General features: G+C 41.2%; 1 protein-coding gene across 2 annotated transcripts in view; it reads right to left on the reverse strand.

The window, feature by feature from the left end:
- NOL4 (nucleolar protein 4) overlaps positions 1-17,514 on the reverse strand; it is a 429,523-nt gene that overhangs the window by 162,398 nt on the left and 249,611 nt on the right. For both annotated transcript variants that reach the window (XM_082258685.1, XM_082258684.1), the window contains exons 3-4: positions 9,734-9,845; positions 6,348-6,460 (exon numbers count right to left, since the gene is read on the reverse strand). In XM_082258685.1, coding sequence (XP_082114811.1) covers positions 6,348-6,460; positions 9,734-9,845 — 225 coding nt within the window. The remainder of the gene's footprint in view (positions 1-6,347; positions 6,461-9,733; positions 9,846-17,514) is intronic.

Below are 17,514 nucleotides of genomic sequence, written 5' to 3' on the forward strand. Positions count from 1 at the left end.
AAGTTCAACATGACACCTCATGGCAAAGAACTCTCTGAGGATTTGAAAAAAAAAATTGTTGCTCTACATAAAGATGGCCTAGGCTATAAGAAGATTGCCAAGACCCTGAAACTGAGCTGCAGCATGATGGCCAAGACCATACAGTGGTTTAACAGGACAGGTTCCACTCAGAACAAGCCTCGCCATGGTCGATCAAAGAAGTTGAGTGTATGTGCTCAGCATCATGTCCAGAGGTTGTCTTTGGGAAATAGATGTATGAGTGCTGCCAGCTTTGCTGCAGAGGTTGAAGGGGTGGGGAGTCAGCCTGTCAGTGCTCAGACCATACGCCACACACTGCATCAAATTGGTCTGCATGGCTGTTGTCCCAGAAGGAAGACTCTGCTAAAGATGATGCACAAAAAAGCCCGAAAACAGTTTGCTGAAGACAAGCACACTAAGGACATGGATTACTGGAACCATGTCCTATGGTCTGATGAGACCAAGATAAACTTATTTGGTTCAGATGGTGTCAAGCGTGTGTGGTGGCAACCAGGTGAGGAATACAAAGACAAGTGTGTCTTGCCTACAGTCAAGCATGGTGGTGAGAGTGTCATGGTCTGGGGCTGCATGCTGCATGAGTGCTGCTGGCACTGGGGAGCTACAGTTTATTGAGGGAACCATGAATGTCAACATGTACTGTGACATACTGAAGCAGAGCATGATCCCCTCCCTTCAGAGACTGGGCCGCAGGGCAGTATTCCAACATGATAACGACCCCAAACACACCTCCAAGACAACCCCTGCCTTGCTAAAGAAGCTGAGGGTAAAGGTGATGGACAGGCCAAGCAGGTCTCCAGACCTAAACCCTATTGAGAATCTGTGGGGTATCCTCAAACCAAAGGTGGAGGAGCGCAAGGTCTCTAACATCCACCAGCTCCATGATGTCGTCATGGAAGAGAGGAAGAGGACTCCAGTGGCATACTGTGAAGCTCTGATGAACTCCATGCCCAAGAGGGTTAAGGCAGTGGGCCCAATTTGGACATTTTCACTTGGGGTGTACAGCCAGCGGTTTAGACATTAATGGTTGTGTGTTGAGTTAATTTGAGGGGAAAGCAAATTTACACTGTTATACAAGCTGTACACTCACTACTTTACATTGTAGTAAAGTGTCATTTCTTCAGTGTTGTCATTTAAAAAGATATAATAAAATATTTACAAAAATGTGAGGGGTGCGAGATACTGTATATGTATATTTATATTTATTTTATATTTTTACAAAAAGTAGAAAACCTATTTTACTATGGTAACTAGTCCAGCTGATACAGCGGGTAAAAAAAAAAAGTATTGAACACATCACAATTTTTCTAAGTAAATATATTTCTAAAGGTGCTATTGACATTACATTTTCACCCATGCAATCCATATATACAAAGAAACCAAAACAAATAAGTTCAGAAATTTCAGCTATGTGTAATAAAATGGAATGACACAGGAAAAAAGTACTCAACACGCTAATGGAAATTTTTTAAATACTTCCTACAAAATCCTTTGTTGGCAATGACAGCTTCAAGATGCCTCCTGTATAGAGAAACTAGTCGCATGCATTGCTCAGGAGTCAGGTGTGATTTTGGCCCATTCTTCCACACAAACATTCTTCAAATCTCGATGGTTCAGTGGGCCTCTTCTATGACTTCTGATCTTTAGTTCTTTCAGTATATTTTCTATTGGATTCAAGTCAGGTGATTGGCCGGGCCATTCTAGAAGCCTTATTTTCTCTTTTTTTAAACCAATTGAGAGTTTTCTTGTCTTTGTGTTTGGGATCATTGTCTTGCTGAAATGTCCACGTTCGTTTCATCTTCATCATACTGGTAGATGGCAGCAGATTTTTATCAAGAATGTCTTGGTACATTTTTCCATTTGTCCTTCTTTCATTGACATGAAGTTTGCCAGTAATGTATGCTGAAAAACAGCCCCACACCATGATATTCCCACCTCCAAACTTCACTGTTGGTATGGTGTTTTTGGGGTGATGTGCAGTGCCATGGGACCTGCAAACATGGTGTGTATTATGGCATCCAAAGAGTTAAATTTTGGTATCATCTGACCAGACTATATTCTCCCATTATTTCAAAGGCTTGTCTAAATGCTGTGCAGCAAACTTTAAACGAGCTTCAACATACTTTTTTCTTCAGCGTGGCAGTTGATTGCATTACTTACAGTTTTCTTTGAAACAATTGTACCTGCTAATTCCAGGTCTTTCTGAAGCTCTCCACACGTGGTCCTTAGCTCTTGGACAACTCTTCTGTTATTCTTTTGAATACTCTGTCAAATCTTGTGAGGAGCACACGGTCGTGGCCGGTTTATGGTAAAATTATTATTTTTCTACTTCTAGACTATGGTCCCACTAATGCTCACTGGAACATTTAGAAATCTTTCTGTAACCAATGTCATCAGTAAGTTTTGCAACAATAATTTATTTTCTGAACTTATTTTTTTTGTTTCTTTGTATGTATGGATTGCATGGATTGTTACTGACATGTGGTGAAAATTTCATGTCAATGGCACCTTTAGAATTATATTTATCTAGAAAAATGGTGACGTGTTCAATACTTATTTTACTCGCTGTATCTAGTCAGGATAAGCATAAACTATATCAGATCATGTACAGCTAGTGTTTCAGATATTGAGTAACAGCAAAATGAAGGCTTGGCAGAGCAACAGCCAAATAAAGGCATGATGGTCCAAATATTGATGGAGTGGAAGGGTGAAATAAGTTTGCATGTTCTTAAAATGCTAACTTTTTTCAATTAAATACAATGTTACTACTCTGACGATGCTTTCTGTTAAATGTTTTTATTGTGTGACACATGGGTGCATAAAAGTATGCATCTGCAATTTAGCACACGGTAAAAGCACACATACCCTAAGCCCATTTGTGGCTGATTCATCAGTGAGTTCAGGTGTCTATGTGGGAAAATAAAGTGCCAGCAACAGAAAGCTCAGTTTCTGCAGCTGAACACAAGTGATATTTTGCTAATAGCAAACAAGATGAAGCCATTTGTGGAAGTTATGTGAGAGTTTTGGTAGCCAGCAGGCTCAAGTTTTCCCTGTTTTTCAACACTATTCACTAGTTCACTATTAGAAAAGAGTAAAATATGTTTGTATTTTCCAATGTTTAAGTGTAGCTTACCTAAAAATCTAATAATTGTAATCCAAACTGAACAAGATTGTCCATGCAGCATATATGCCTATACAGAAATATGCACACTGTATGGTCAAAGGTTTGTGGGAAACCTGACAATCACACCTGTATGAGCTTGTTGGACAACTCATTCCAAAACATATACATTAACCACTTAAGCCCCGGAAGATTTTACCCCCTTCCTGACCAGGGGGTATTTTGCGATTCGGCACTGCATGATTTTAACGGACAATTGCGCGGTCGTGCGACGCTGTACCTAAACGAATTTGACATCCTTTTTTTCCCACAAATAGAGCTTTCTTTTTGTGGTGTTTGATCACCTGTGCGATTTTTGATCATGCGCTATAATCAAAAAAAGCGACAATTTTGCAAAAATAACAATATTTTTCACATTTTTTTATATGAAATTCCCTAAAAAAATTTAAAAATCAAAATTTTTTTAAATTTTTGGCCAATTTGTTTTCTGCTACCTATGTTTGTTAAAAAAAATCACAATAAGCGTATTTTGATTGGTTTGCGCAAAAGTTATTGCGTTTACTAACTAAGGGAAAGATTTTTGTCCTTTTTGTTGGTTTTTTTTTTTAACGAGTAATGGCCGCGATCTGTGATTTTTTTTGCGGGACTGCGACATTGCGGCGGACAGATTGGACCCTTGACTGACATTTTTTACACTTTTGGGGGTACCAGTGACATTACTACAGTAATCAGTGCTATACATATGCACTGTTACTGTAAAAATGACACTGGCAGGGAAGGGGTTAACTTTATTGGAGAGGGAGGGGTTAAGTGTGTCCCTAGGGGCGTGCTTCTAACTGTGCAGGGATGTGGCTGTGTGTGTAACAGCACAGATCAACGGTCCTACATAGCAGGACCGTTAGATCAGTGCTTTTACACAGGGAAGAATGACAGGCGGCTTTGTTTACATTAGCCGCCTGCCTTTCTCCCTTTGCAGGGGACGATCGCGAGTGACCGGCGGACATCGGCCGTGAACGTGTCCGTGAACAAGCCGAGGCGGGAGCGCACCTCCAGTGGCGCCCGCTCGCCCGCTATTGGCTCACAGGCTAGTGACGTACCGTTACGTCATCTTTCCTGGGCGGGGCTGACTGCCGCAGTATATGTACTTGCGGCGGTCGGCAACTGGTTAAGCTCTTGAAAAAGATGCCTATTCTGACATTTTTGTTTACATGTAAAAATCAGTATTTTTTTTCTAGAAAGTTACTTAGAACCCCCAAACATTTTATATATATATATTTTTTTTTTTCAGCAGAGGCCCTAGAGAATGAAAGGGTGGTCGTTGCACATTTTTATTTTACATTTCATATGCCGCCTGTAAAAGCAATCCAGTGACTAATTAACTGCTAGGATTGCTTTTACTTTGTAGAGCTTTGCAGACTCCAAAAAGCCATACCAGGGTTATGGTTAGCCACTTGCAATCAATCACATACATGTAGGTGATTTGGCAGCAAGTGGTTAAAATGGAGTAGCCTCCATCTCCCAGTCACTTTATAGGAAGTCTTTCCACATGATTTTGGAGTGTGTTGGTGGGAACCATGCCTGCTAAGCAAAAAAGAGAATTTGTAGGGTCACATGCTGATGACTGGAAATCCCTTCGTTTTTGATCACATGCTGATGACACAGGAGAAGACCTGGCTCACAATTAGTGTTCCAATTCATTTGAAATGCTTTCAGTAGGGTTGCAGTAAGACTCTCCATGCCAAAGTTATTATCCCATGTCTTTATGTATCAGTCACTGTCAAGCTGGGAAGCTGTTGCCAAAATGTTAAAATTACACAATTGTCTAACATGTATTTGTCAAGTATGCTGTAGCATTAACAGTAACCTTCACTGGAAACACCTGGACTCAGTAAATTAAGGATGTATGCGTATATAGCAAAAAGAGAGTGTAGTTAATTTTTTTTCATAATTCCCGGTAAGCAAAACTGAAAATCCTTTTTTTTTTTCATTCATTAAATTTCCAAGTTATATTTTTGTTTAGAATATCATTCGTTTGGTAGATGATGCAGCATTACCCCTGCTTACCATGGCTCCTGACAACTATCTTGTCTTTTCAGGAACACTTTCCCAGTTTGAATGGTAAAATGTTTCCCCATAAATTATATCAGCAGAAAAATGTGCACAATTTGACATGATAAAAAGAACCTTCTTGAATCAAAGACAAATGCAAGCACTTGATCAAATGGATTTTTTTTCCCATGTAAACATTTGTACTTTCTTAGGTCCCTTTCACGTGAGTGGTCCAATCGTGTCTTCCTGTCTGTTTTTCAGGCAGACCAAATCTGACCCTCCATTTTCATGTATGGGGGGGGGGGGTGTAAATGGACTTGATCCATGTCAGCATAACAAATGGAAGGGGGATCCGTTCTCCTCAGTCCGGCTGGATGGGATTGGATGGCAGTCAGGTGTAAATGGATAAATGGACAGCCGATCCGTTTACGTCCGACTGCTCATAGAGCAGAGTGTGCGTGTATGCTCTCCATAAGCGAAGTGGACACCGACGTGTCATCTGCCCGCTGAGATCAGATCAGCAGACAGATCCCCTGCTGAGAAAAAAGGTTCCAGCCCATGTGAAAGGGGCTTTATTGTTTTGTGAACTGCCTTGCCCTAATGCACCTTACTAATTCTTGGTGTAAATTGATCGAAGTGGTTGTCATGTTTATTGTGAAAACAATTGTTCTTTCTTCTAAGTGAATCTGGTCAAGTTTTAAAACCAATAAACTGTTCACTAAACCAGCCCATAGATGACTTGATTTTCTTTCCTTCCACCACAGGTGGAAAATCGCTCGATTCCTCCATCAACACAGTGACAGTCAGTGTTGATGGGGGAATGCCTCCCCCCCAGCGCTACTGTGTTCTGCCAGCAGGGGGCATGGAAAAGCTATAGCCACCGACAGTGATCCAAATGTAAATCCAAAAGGCTGGTTGTACCCAAGTCGTTCGATGGATTGACTTGTGTACAATCGGTCTGTCAATACATGGATCAAATCTCGGTCAGCCCCCGCTGTAATAGCTGAATTTCGATCCATGTATAGCCGGCTTTACGTGACTTTGGTAAAATCTTTTTGTTATAAATATCCTAGGTGTAACCCAGGAACTGCACTGTGAATTGTTATAATAGCCTTTTACTGCAATTGACAACACACTTTACCTCATCTTGTTGTGAATTTAAGAGTTGAAGTTTCATGTGCTTCATATAAGCCATGGTTATTGGCATGTTGTAGTCAATCATACTTGTCACCAGTGTTGGAGGCTTCCCATTATCTATAAAGAAAATACAAGTTACTTATATTTATATAGTTTATCAATCACTCTCTGTTTATGTAAGTCTGCTTGGAAGTTTAAATGGATTTGTGCTGGGCAGGATTTAAAGTGGTAGTAAACCGCATCAAAAAAAGAAAATAGGACCCGGGCAGTTTAAGTCATAATATTATGCATCACATACTCGCACATTATGACAGACTTATCTGAAGTCGAAGCCCATCAGGTTTTTTATTGCTATTGTTAGAGAAAAGTGTTAATTTCATCAATGAAAATATTTTCATCACAATTTTAGTCAGCTGCATGTTTTCAGTGAGGAAATCTAAACTAAACTATTCAGTTTCCATTCAGATGACAAAAATATGACTTAAACTAAAATGGCATTTTAGTGAAAAGACTATGACTAAAACAAAACCAAAATTTGACGTCAAAATTAACACTGCCAGAGAAACACAGCATACCACATGCGGATGCTACATATTTATTGACGTTCCATACAAAACATGACCAACATTTCAGAGACCTTTTATCAATAAAACAATACAGGACATCCATGTGTAAATATATGAGATATGAGCTTGATAAAGAGCTGGAACACTCAAAACTATTTTTTACCCACAAAATTGCACTAATTTCAGTGTTGCCATGTGCAAACATTTGACACACACATACACAATATAGTGACTAACAAGGTCCACCTTGGAAAATCCGATTCCTTTATGCATCAACAATGCCAGGGAAGGTGAAAAATACCCAGCCAATTTATGTGGCATTACTCTTGCGTGGGAATTGCAGATGCACAATGGAATGTGAGGTTCCCTGGTGCACCTTGCTTGTCATTATAGGTTGTGTGTGTGTATATATACAGTATATATACACACTTGGGTGAGCTTCAGGTGGCACTAACCACCAGTCCTTCACAGGCAAGGTATCCACATCTAATGGGTTCCACTGTTGTTGCTAATTAAATACATACAAATCAATGGGATGTGACATCACGACCTAATGCAATTAAAATCCTGTATCCATCCTTTCATGGCACAACAGTGTATTTAGCACAATATTGTAAGTAAGCAATAGTTTTGAGCATCGCTGCTCTTTCTAAAAACTCATGTGTCATATGTTTGCACATGGTGGTTCTGTTCTGTTACCATGATATAAGGTCTCCAAAACATTTTTCCTCTCATGTATGTGGAATCCAGAAAAGTTGTATCTGCACATGATGTACTGGCTTTTTTAGCAATGGATATTTGACTACACCACCTACATCCAAAGACTGGAGACAATGATGTGTGGATTGTTGGTTTAGGTTTTCATTGTTGTGTATTACCCTCTTTATTTGTCCTGGTGACTATGGTCACGGGGACAGAAAGTGATGATAAATCGTTACAGTTATCACCAGAACAGAAATGGAGGAGGAATCTTTCACCAGACACATTTATTCTGTTAACAAATGTTCCCACTCTGCTGACCAGGAATGAGGTTCTAACCCTTTACTACTCTACAATGTCTGTATCCCATTGAAGAGATTTCTCCTGAAAAGTCTGGGTGACCACTGCTATTGGAACAGCAAGTGAGAGAAACCATGCCTTGTGGGAATAAAGACAGCAAAACAAAACAATTTTACTATTTCCTACAATATCTGAAATGGAAAAAAATAAACTTTAGTTCAAAATTCTATTTTAAAGTGGAGTTCCACCCATTTTAGTCACTTTAGATGTATGTAATCCCCTTTAAAACGACTTTTACCAATGGAAAGTTTTTTTTTTTGCTAGTAAATACCTGATTTTCTGCATTATTTATCCTCTTCTCACTTCTGGGTCCGGTCGGCGATTACGTCATTCGGCGATTCGCAATGTGTGCTGGGATTTATCTCAGGGCATGAAATCTCGCATTATTACACAGGAGATGAGCTGTACTGTGTGTTCTGCCCCGCCTCCGCCTCGCCTCCGCCCCGCCTCCTCTCAGTGAGCTGTATGTATGTAGTGTATTGAGGCTGTGCTCTGCCCCGCCTCCGCCCCGCCTCCTCTCATTGAGTGAGGACTGAAAGCATTATATCCTCACTGAGCTCACTGAGAGGAGGCGGGGCGGAGCACAGCCTCAATACACTACATACATACAGCTCACTGAGAGGAGGCGGGCGGAGGCGGGGCAGAGCACGCAGTGCAGCTCATCTCCTGTGTAATAATGCAAGATTTTATGCCATCCCAGCACACACTGCGAATCGACGAATGACGTAATCGCCGACCAGACCCGGAAGTGAGAAGAGGATAAGTAAAGCAGAAAATCAGGTATTTACTAGCAACAAAAAAAAACAAAAAAACTTTCCATTGGTAAAAGTCGTTTTAAAGGGGATTACATACATCTATGTAATCCAATTTATTAAAAATGGGTGGAACTCCACTTTAAGTCCAGACATTAATAAAAGTTAAAGTACATTTATTAAGTTAAAGTACATGTATGGAGCAGTTTTATTAAAAAGGCATTTGTCTCAGACACAAAAAGACTGGGAGTTATTCATTATTTTCCCAAGTAACACATCTTAGATTATGCTCCAAAAATCTAATAAGCTGTTTTTTTTTTTATCTTTGCATGCCTGTTGGCCATGCCTGCTCCCTGTCTCCCCTGTTCTGTTAAATTTGCAACCCCAGCTTCCCCCCTATTCTTTCCTGCTTCTGCTCCTTTTGTCTCTAGCAATAATATACAGTAGATGGAGGTGTATATATATATATATATATATATATATATATATCTCAAGGTAAACTTGAGGCTTCTGTTTATAATTTCACCAGAGACAGAACTGGATATAAATTTCATCAGAAACAGAACTGGATCTAGTAAGATAGAAGAGAATGGGCTGGGAAATGACACCGAAGTGATACAGAGGTTGCAGGTTTCAATGAAGCATTGCCTCAAACATGCTCCAGGTGCTATGGAGAATTGCCCAGCAGGTGACCATGACCTAGTTTAACATCCAAATTGCAGTGCTTTAGGTAATGGCTTGAGAGCAAGATATGAAGTAAGCAGTTACCAGCTACAGGGCTATTAATTGACTTTCACACTTATAATACTTAAACAGGGCTAACAGCCAACCAACTATTTTTTGGCAACATAATCACATACACCATAGTTGGCTATATTGAATTAGCACATACATAACTGTAAAATTGGTAAGTATTCTCCTATGGATAGCATGTGCTTAGTGAACCAGTTATACCTCTTGCCCTGTAAAGCAGGTGGGTCACTTTCAATCATTGACCATTGCTCTTACAGTACCTTTGTGATCAGCTCCATCTGGATTTAAGTGCATTCTTTTCTGACACTCTGAGCAGCTCATTAGGAATCTTGTCACTGCTTCTCTGGGAAGGAAGGCATATGTCTCTGATATCTAAAACAAACAAAATAACATCCACAATGTGAGAAACGCAGAAATTTTTGTCATACGTAACAATGAAACCACTTTACAACAGCTAGATGCAAAATCTTTATTATGCTAATATTTACCACAAAATTGCACTAAAAAAAAAGTGCATATCTGGAAAAAATAAATATTTTGCCTGTTTATAAATGCAGCAAGTATAGAAAACCCCTGCTGATCCTGACAGAATTCCAATTAGCTGTTTGTCAGCCCTGCCTGGAGTCTTCTCTGCTACTACAGAACAATTCCCACTTATTTAAGGGCCATACACACTATAAGATTTTCTGAAGACTTTTTCCTTTAGACTTACCAAAACCATATAATATGAGGTCAAACCTAAACACTTTCAATTAGTATGCAATCTGGCAGGCCCTTGTACTACATAGAAAAGGTAAATCTGAAGGAAATCTAACCACAAAAGTTGGATAGTGTGTATCCAGCTTTAGAGAGATGAAGAGCAGGAAAGGTGTTCTGAAGACCAAAGGACCACAACATCACAAGTCCCTGAACCACAGAGGAAGAGCAGTACTTCCGTCTTAATCCTGTTCACAAGGATGAATCTCCTGGGCAGCTGCTGCACACTCTCACTTGGAATCAGGATATGCTGAAAACACAAGAAGAAACAGGAGACCTCTAAGGCTGGCCATACACGTTCAATTTTCTTGTCCAATTTTCTGTTAGATTGACCACAAACCACATAATATGAGGTCAAAGCCAAACAACACTTTCACTTGTTTCCAATTAGGAAGGTCTTTGTACTACATAGTTGAAGGTAAATTTCAAGAAAATCGTACATTGTATAATGTATTGCCAGCCTAAGGCTAAGTTAAGACTTGCATATAAGCCATCACTCCTCTGAAAAGCGATCTATGTTCAGAATGGGTTCCATTTGGTGGGTTTGCTGCCCGCTAAACATGACAGAAGCGATATTATTTGCTGCAGGCATGTGAAAACCCCTGCCTTTGCAGCTTAAGAATGGGGGGGTTGGTGAGCACTAAAAACATGTCTTAAATGCATATTTTTAGCATCCCCTGACCACAAGTCTCTATGAGCCCTAAGGATATGTTCACACCACATGCAGTGGGACTGTGTGGGGTGGCTATTCCAGCACAGTCTCACTGCATGGACAAGGCATGCAGTACTTTTTCTCAACATGTTGTGTTGAAGTAGCGCGTGGACACGATGCGTTGGGAAAAAATATTGCATGCAGTACTTTTTTCAGCGTAGTGCGAGGCAATCGACTGCCTTGCACCGCCTGGTTGGCAATTACATTTTATGAGATGTTTGTGTGAGGTCTCAAAAAAGTTTCTAACAAAAACAATGTAGCGGCTGGTGTGAACGAGCTTCAAGAGTATTAATGTCAAATTTTGAAAACATTCAATATTCTTCTTCATCAAATACTCTTTGAGAAGCCCTGTTTATTCTCGTGTCTTCACTGTTGTCCAACAAGACAGAACATTGATAGTTGCTGGGCATCTATCTGTGTGACGTGACGGCCATTGGACTGATCAAACAGAACCTGCAACTCCAGCACTTTAAAGGGACATGGCACTTCCCTATAAAAGAAGAGGGGTTATACCTCTCTGGAGACTTGGGTCACCTATCTTCACCTAATCCTGTGCTACAGCCTCATCTACAGCATTCAAGTGTAGCATTGGATGCCTGCGTCCCTCACAATGCACTATGGCTCCTTTCTTTTCACCCCTATGTCACTGCTAAGTCCTGAATGTGTCCAATGTGGAAGACACCAAAGGAGGCTGTAGCCCTGGACCAAAAGGAGAAGAAATGGGCCACCAGAGAAATTAGTATAATCCCTCTTCTCTTGTGGGGAGTGCCAGTCTAATTAATTTGAATATCTAAAAAGAATCTCTTTAATATCATTTATTGTAAAATGGCTGAACTGAGAGGGGAGCCCATCTGCCTGAAAATTTTGATCCTTTAATGATATCATTTTTTTTACTGGCTGGTCCCACAGCCAAGGAGATACACATGGGTACAAGATCCCAGCCAGGGCTGTATGTGCTCATTCATACACACACACACAAAGTGCCTGGCAAGCCACACATTTGCTCCCTCCTCCTAGCTCCTGACAGACAGCTTCAGAAGCCAATGACTCCACAACACCCAACCCCCCCCCCCCCTCTGCACCCAGGGAGTTTAGCATGGTTCATAGCGGACTGAGAAGCATGACAGGGAGTGTTTGGGTACAGAGGGGTTAGCACAAATGCTGAGACTGTTTTATCTTAATGCTGTGAGAATTAAAAATTGAGCTGTGTGAGCTGTAAAATGTAAAATGTAAAATGTAAAATGTGAGCTGTAAAAATTGTTTCGCCTTTTGAACTACTTTAGGTTATTTAAAGCAGTAAGTTGTTAAAAAGCCTCAACAATACCTTTCCTAGACTTTAAGAAAGCACTAATCAACACAGCTCCTCCACTCTATAAGGCCATGTATGAATCCAGAGGTCCTCTGAAAAAGCTTTCCAGGGTGTGGAATGCTTGGGCAAGCCATAATGAAACCATTCCACCACTGAACTACAACTTAACTTTCACTACATAAACCCTACTAATTTATATTACAGTATTTTGGGTGATGTTACCAGGATGGCCAAGGGCACATAGTATAACAATGGCTGTGCATAATGGCTACTCCAGAGGGCTGACAACAGGGTGACCAGGAAGGACTATCAAATCTGGCTTAGGGTGTTCGCTTCACCTTCTATGTTGGGTCCTGTATAGATTTGGTAACTTAAAAATGCAGCTAACTGGTTTACTTTTACTTCTGCCTTAAAGAATATGTTTAGTAGGATGTCATCTGCAAAAAGCATAATCTTGTCTTGGGTGCCAGCTATTTCCAGACCCTGAATTTAGGACTTAGTCCATATTGCTGCCGCAAGGGTTCCAGAGCTAATATAAAGAATATAAAGGAGAGGGTACAGCCTTGACATGTGCCAATGTAAAATTCCAACTCAAGGCTAATATATTTGATGGTTGCTGATCAGTGAGCATACAGAGTTGAACGCTTAGATAAAAAGTCAGTTCCAAAGTCCCATTTTTTTAAGAGCAAAAACATGTACTACTAGGAGATTGTATTGAATGCTCTGCATATGTCTAGAGATAGTAGTGTCATTTTGATTGAGCAAGTACGGGACAGATGGATGAGTTGCAAGACTAATCTTATAATGTCACCAGACTGTCTTGACAGCACAAAGCCATTTATAAATACACTGGTTCAGAAAATGGTTAATTCTGGTTGCCAGAATTTTCACATCAGTATTAAGGAATGAGAATGGTCCATAATTTGACCATCGGTGAGGGTATGTGGAGGGTTTGGACAGAATATTTATATGGGCTTTAAAGTATTATCTAGAAAATGTATTAAATATGTTTAAAGTGGTAGTAAAGTCAGTCATTATAAAAAAAAAAATCGCTGACAGGCAGGGTTTTTGTAACAGAAGAGACCCTATTAGTCTCTCCTGTGATAAATCACCCCCCCCCCCCCCGCCTGTTAGTGAGTAATCTGATCTGAGCCACACATGCCACATTTACAGCTCTCTCTGTGTGCCGTTGCAATGTGACTCCCCTGCGCCTGTGCGAGAGTGACATCGCCCCTACACAGCCAATCAAGCGGCCGAACATCGCAAAACAGGAAGAAAGACCGGGCGAAGATGGAAGCTGCTGGGGACAAGAGAGAGGGGTGAGAGCATAGCTCTGAAGGGCTTACTAGTATATTATGCCTTAAGGCTGCCGGGGGACTCATTGAAAAAAAAATGTAGACTTTACTACCGCTTTAAGGAATTTGAATTTAGTTGTTGAAGGAGGTATAAGTGTTTCAGCATGTTTCTTACAGAGGAGCAGAGAGGGAATCCATCCAGATCTGAATGCTTGTCAGTTTTGGGAGATTTGATTGTATGATGGAGATTTGAAATGGGTATGGGGTGGAGATTGTGAAAAAAATTCCCCTGCTATCACAGGGGGCATAGGAGTGGGGGAATCGGATAGTGGTAATAATTGGAGTTTGCATTCCTTTAGGGTTAAGTACCCCCCATACATCTACCAAGGCAAACGTAGTGAAGGTCTTGGGGTAGCACTTGGAGTTGGGGTTGATGATGGGATTCAGTTTGGAGGCTCTATCTAGCTAGGAGTTGGTAACCAAGCTGGAATTGCCACAAAGCAATAAAAGTGTCTTTGCAATGGACATTTAAGAATTTGAGCAGGTGAGAAATGAATGGCAACTGAGAGGAGCTGGGGCATAGTATAATAATATTGTGATTTCAGAGCTCTAAAAAGGTGCTGTGCAGAAGGAGGTACTTGACCTGAGTATCAGCAATTTGTTTCTAGAAGTGGCATTTGATGGTATTTTAAAACGTTACTGTGACTTCTCTTTGTTTGGTGGAGGCAGGTGCTGGAAAGTGGAGATTTTTTGGGGTAAATTTCAAAGCATGAAGACATCAGCCACTCAGTATTCACGGGCAGGGTATAGCCTGTGTGGTTGAGGTTATCACGCTTGCTGGCGCACAGCATTTGGCTGATAATACAGTATTTTGTTTTTCCTAATGTGAGTTTCCATTGGTGCCTTTTACAATACAATTATATGACATTAATGCTGTCTGTCCTTTTTCCATCCCCATGGTCCATTTAGGATGTTTTGAGGAGTTGTGATGCCTGCTTGAGGGGTTCATCTGACAGTTACGCTGGATAGTCCTTCGTTTATGTGCTTCATGTTATAGGTCTTATATCTCTGGTAAAAGGCTGTGTTTGGGGTTGGAAAACAGTTGTGATCACATGATATCCAATCAGCATTTTTTCACCTGTGGATCAACTCTGTTTCTATTGTAGAGTTCTCTCACCTATATTAATATATTTGTTTGTTATTTTGGTGTTGTGGGACATTATTTTATATGAATGGTTTTTATTCACTGAATGTTTTCATTATGCATTGAGCTGTGGCATATTTTGGTTGCACTTTTGTTGATTCATATACACTCGCTGGCCATTTTATTAGGTACAAATGTTCAGTTGCCTGGTTACACAAATTGCTAATCAGCTAATCACTTGGCAGCAACTCACACATGCTGTGGATGACTTTCTGAAGTTCAAACCGAGCATCAGAATGGGGAAGAAAGAGGATTTACGTAACTTTGAATGTGGCATTATCAAGAGGACAGAGAGGGAAATCTGTAAAAAAGATCTCGTGAACCGAACAGTTTGTTGTTTACCGGGCGCCCGAGTTCGGCACATCGCAGATCTGGCAGACAGATTGTTGGGCGGGGCTGGGGATGACCCAGCGGTCATGGTGCATGTGGGCACTAATGACAAAGTTAAAGGTAGGTGGAGGATCCTTAAGAACGATTTCAGGGACTTAGGTAATAGATTGATGAAAAGGACCTCCAAGGTGGTTTTCTCTGAAATACTGCCTGTACCTCGAGCCACACAGGAGAGGCAGAAGGAGCTTAGGGAAGTTAACAAGTGGCTGAGGAATTGGTGTAGGAAGGAGGGGTTTGGGTTCCTGGAGAACTGGGCTGACTTCTCAGTCGGCTACCGGCTCTTTAGTAAGGATGGGCTGCACCTTAATGGGGACGGTACAGCTCTTTTGGGGAGAAAGATGGCCACCGAGTTGGAGGGGCTTTTAAACTAGGAGACGGGGGGGAGGGCTCAGAAGTAGAATCAGTCAGGAGGGAGCAGAGGACTGAAGGCAGTTGTAGGGTCAACAGCGACAGTAGGTCAACAACATCAATTGGCGGGTCTGTGCGGGAGAACAGCAGACCAAACAGAAATAAACAAAACCGCCAATCACGTTTAACTTCCGTAAAACTAAGAGGGGTATATGCTAATGCCAGGAGCCTAGCTAATAAGATGGATGAGTTGGAAATGTTAGTACATGAGGAAGACATAGACCTTGTGGGAATAACGGAGACTTGGTTCGACCCCTCACATGACTGGCTGGCCAATATCCAAGGGTATTCGGTGTACCGGAAGGACAGGGTTGGTAAAAGAGGGGGAGGGGTATGTCTCTATGTCAAGAACAATATAAAGGTGCTAGAAAGGAGTGACATTACGGATGGGATGAGCATGGATTTAGAATCTGTGTGGGTTGAACTCGATAGGGAAGAAGATAAGGGAAAAGTAGTTGTGGGGGTTTGCTATAGGCCACCTAACCAAGGGGAGGAGGTAGAGCTGGAATTTTTAGCACTAATAGGTAAAGCGGCAAAACTAGGATCAGTCATCATATTGGGGGACTTCAATTATCCCGACATTGACTGGGAAGAGGGGACTGCACACTCGCATAAGGCCCGGCTATTCACGGAAACCTTACAGGATAACTACATGTCGCAGTTGGTGGATTCCCCTACTAGAGAGAATGCTATCCTGGATCTATTGATCACTAATGACCCAGACATAATCTCGGAGGTAGGAGTCCAGGACAACCTGGGCTCTAGCGATCACAGGATGATCACATTTAGTATAAATAACAATATAAAAAGGCAAGTGGGGAACATAAGAACCCTAAACTTCAGAAGGGCAGACTTTCCAAAATTGTACTCATTGATGGAAAGGGTAAACTGGGACCAAACCCTGGGATCACTGACCACAGAGGAAAAATGGGAATGCTTTAGAACAATATTAAGCAAAGGCATCTTGCAGTGCATTCCTATGGGGAATAAATTTAGAAGAGACAAAGCCAAACCTGGCTGGCTAAACCGTAGCGTTAAAAAACTTATTAGGGGAAAAAAATTGGCCTTCAAGAAATATAAATCAGAGGGCACAGTATCGGCCTTCCAGCAATACAAGGAGGAAAATAAGAAGTGTAAACACGAAATCAAGATGGCTAAAATCAACTTTGAGAGACAAATAGCGGAGGATAGTAAAAAAAACCCAAAGAAATTCTTTAAATATATCAACAGCAAAAAAACTAGGGCAGAGCATATTGCACACATAATTAACGATGATGGGAGGATGGTTACAGAGGACACTGAAAAAGCAACCGTGCTGAATTCTTTTTTCTCGTCAGTCTTTACGCAGGAAAAGGAAGGGTACACTGACCATGACTGTATGGTTAGTAGTAATACACAGGACTTGCCACTATGGCTAACAGAGGGGGAAATCAGGGAAAGACTGGATAAACTTAACACAAACAAATCACCAGGCCCGGATGGCGTACATCCGAGAGTGCTCAAGGAACTCAGTATGGTTATATCTAGACCACTGTTCCTGATCTTTGCTGACAGTATTAGGACAGGAGATGTACCAGGGGATTGGAGGAAGGCTAACGTGATTCCGATATTCAAAAAGGGCCAGAGACATATCCCGGGAAATTATAGGCCTGTCAGTCTGACATCAATAATATGTAAACTTTTGGAGGGGATGATAAGGGACTATATCGTAGAGTATGCTAAAGACAACAACATCATCAGTAGTAACCAGCACGGGTTTACAAATGGGCGTTCTTGTCAAACCAATCTCTTAGCATTCTACGAGGAAGTGAGCTGTGAGCTAGATAGGGGGAGACCAGTGGATGTGGTGTACTTGGATTTCGCTAAGGCGTTTGATACAGTTCCCCACAAGCGCTTAATTTATAAAATAAGGTCTGCAGGTATCGACAGCAGGGTTTGCTCTTGGATACGGAATTGGCTAAAAGGCC

The sequence above is a fragment of the Pelophylax lessonae genome, assembly GCF_965119305.1.
Source record: "Pelophylax lessonae genome assembly, chromosome: 5".
In the NCBI taxonomy this organism is placed as follows: domain Eukaryota; kingdom Metazoa; phylum Chordata; class Amphibia; order Anura; family Ranidae; genus Pelophylax; species Pelophylax lessonae.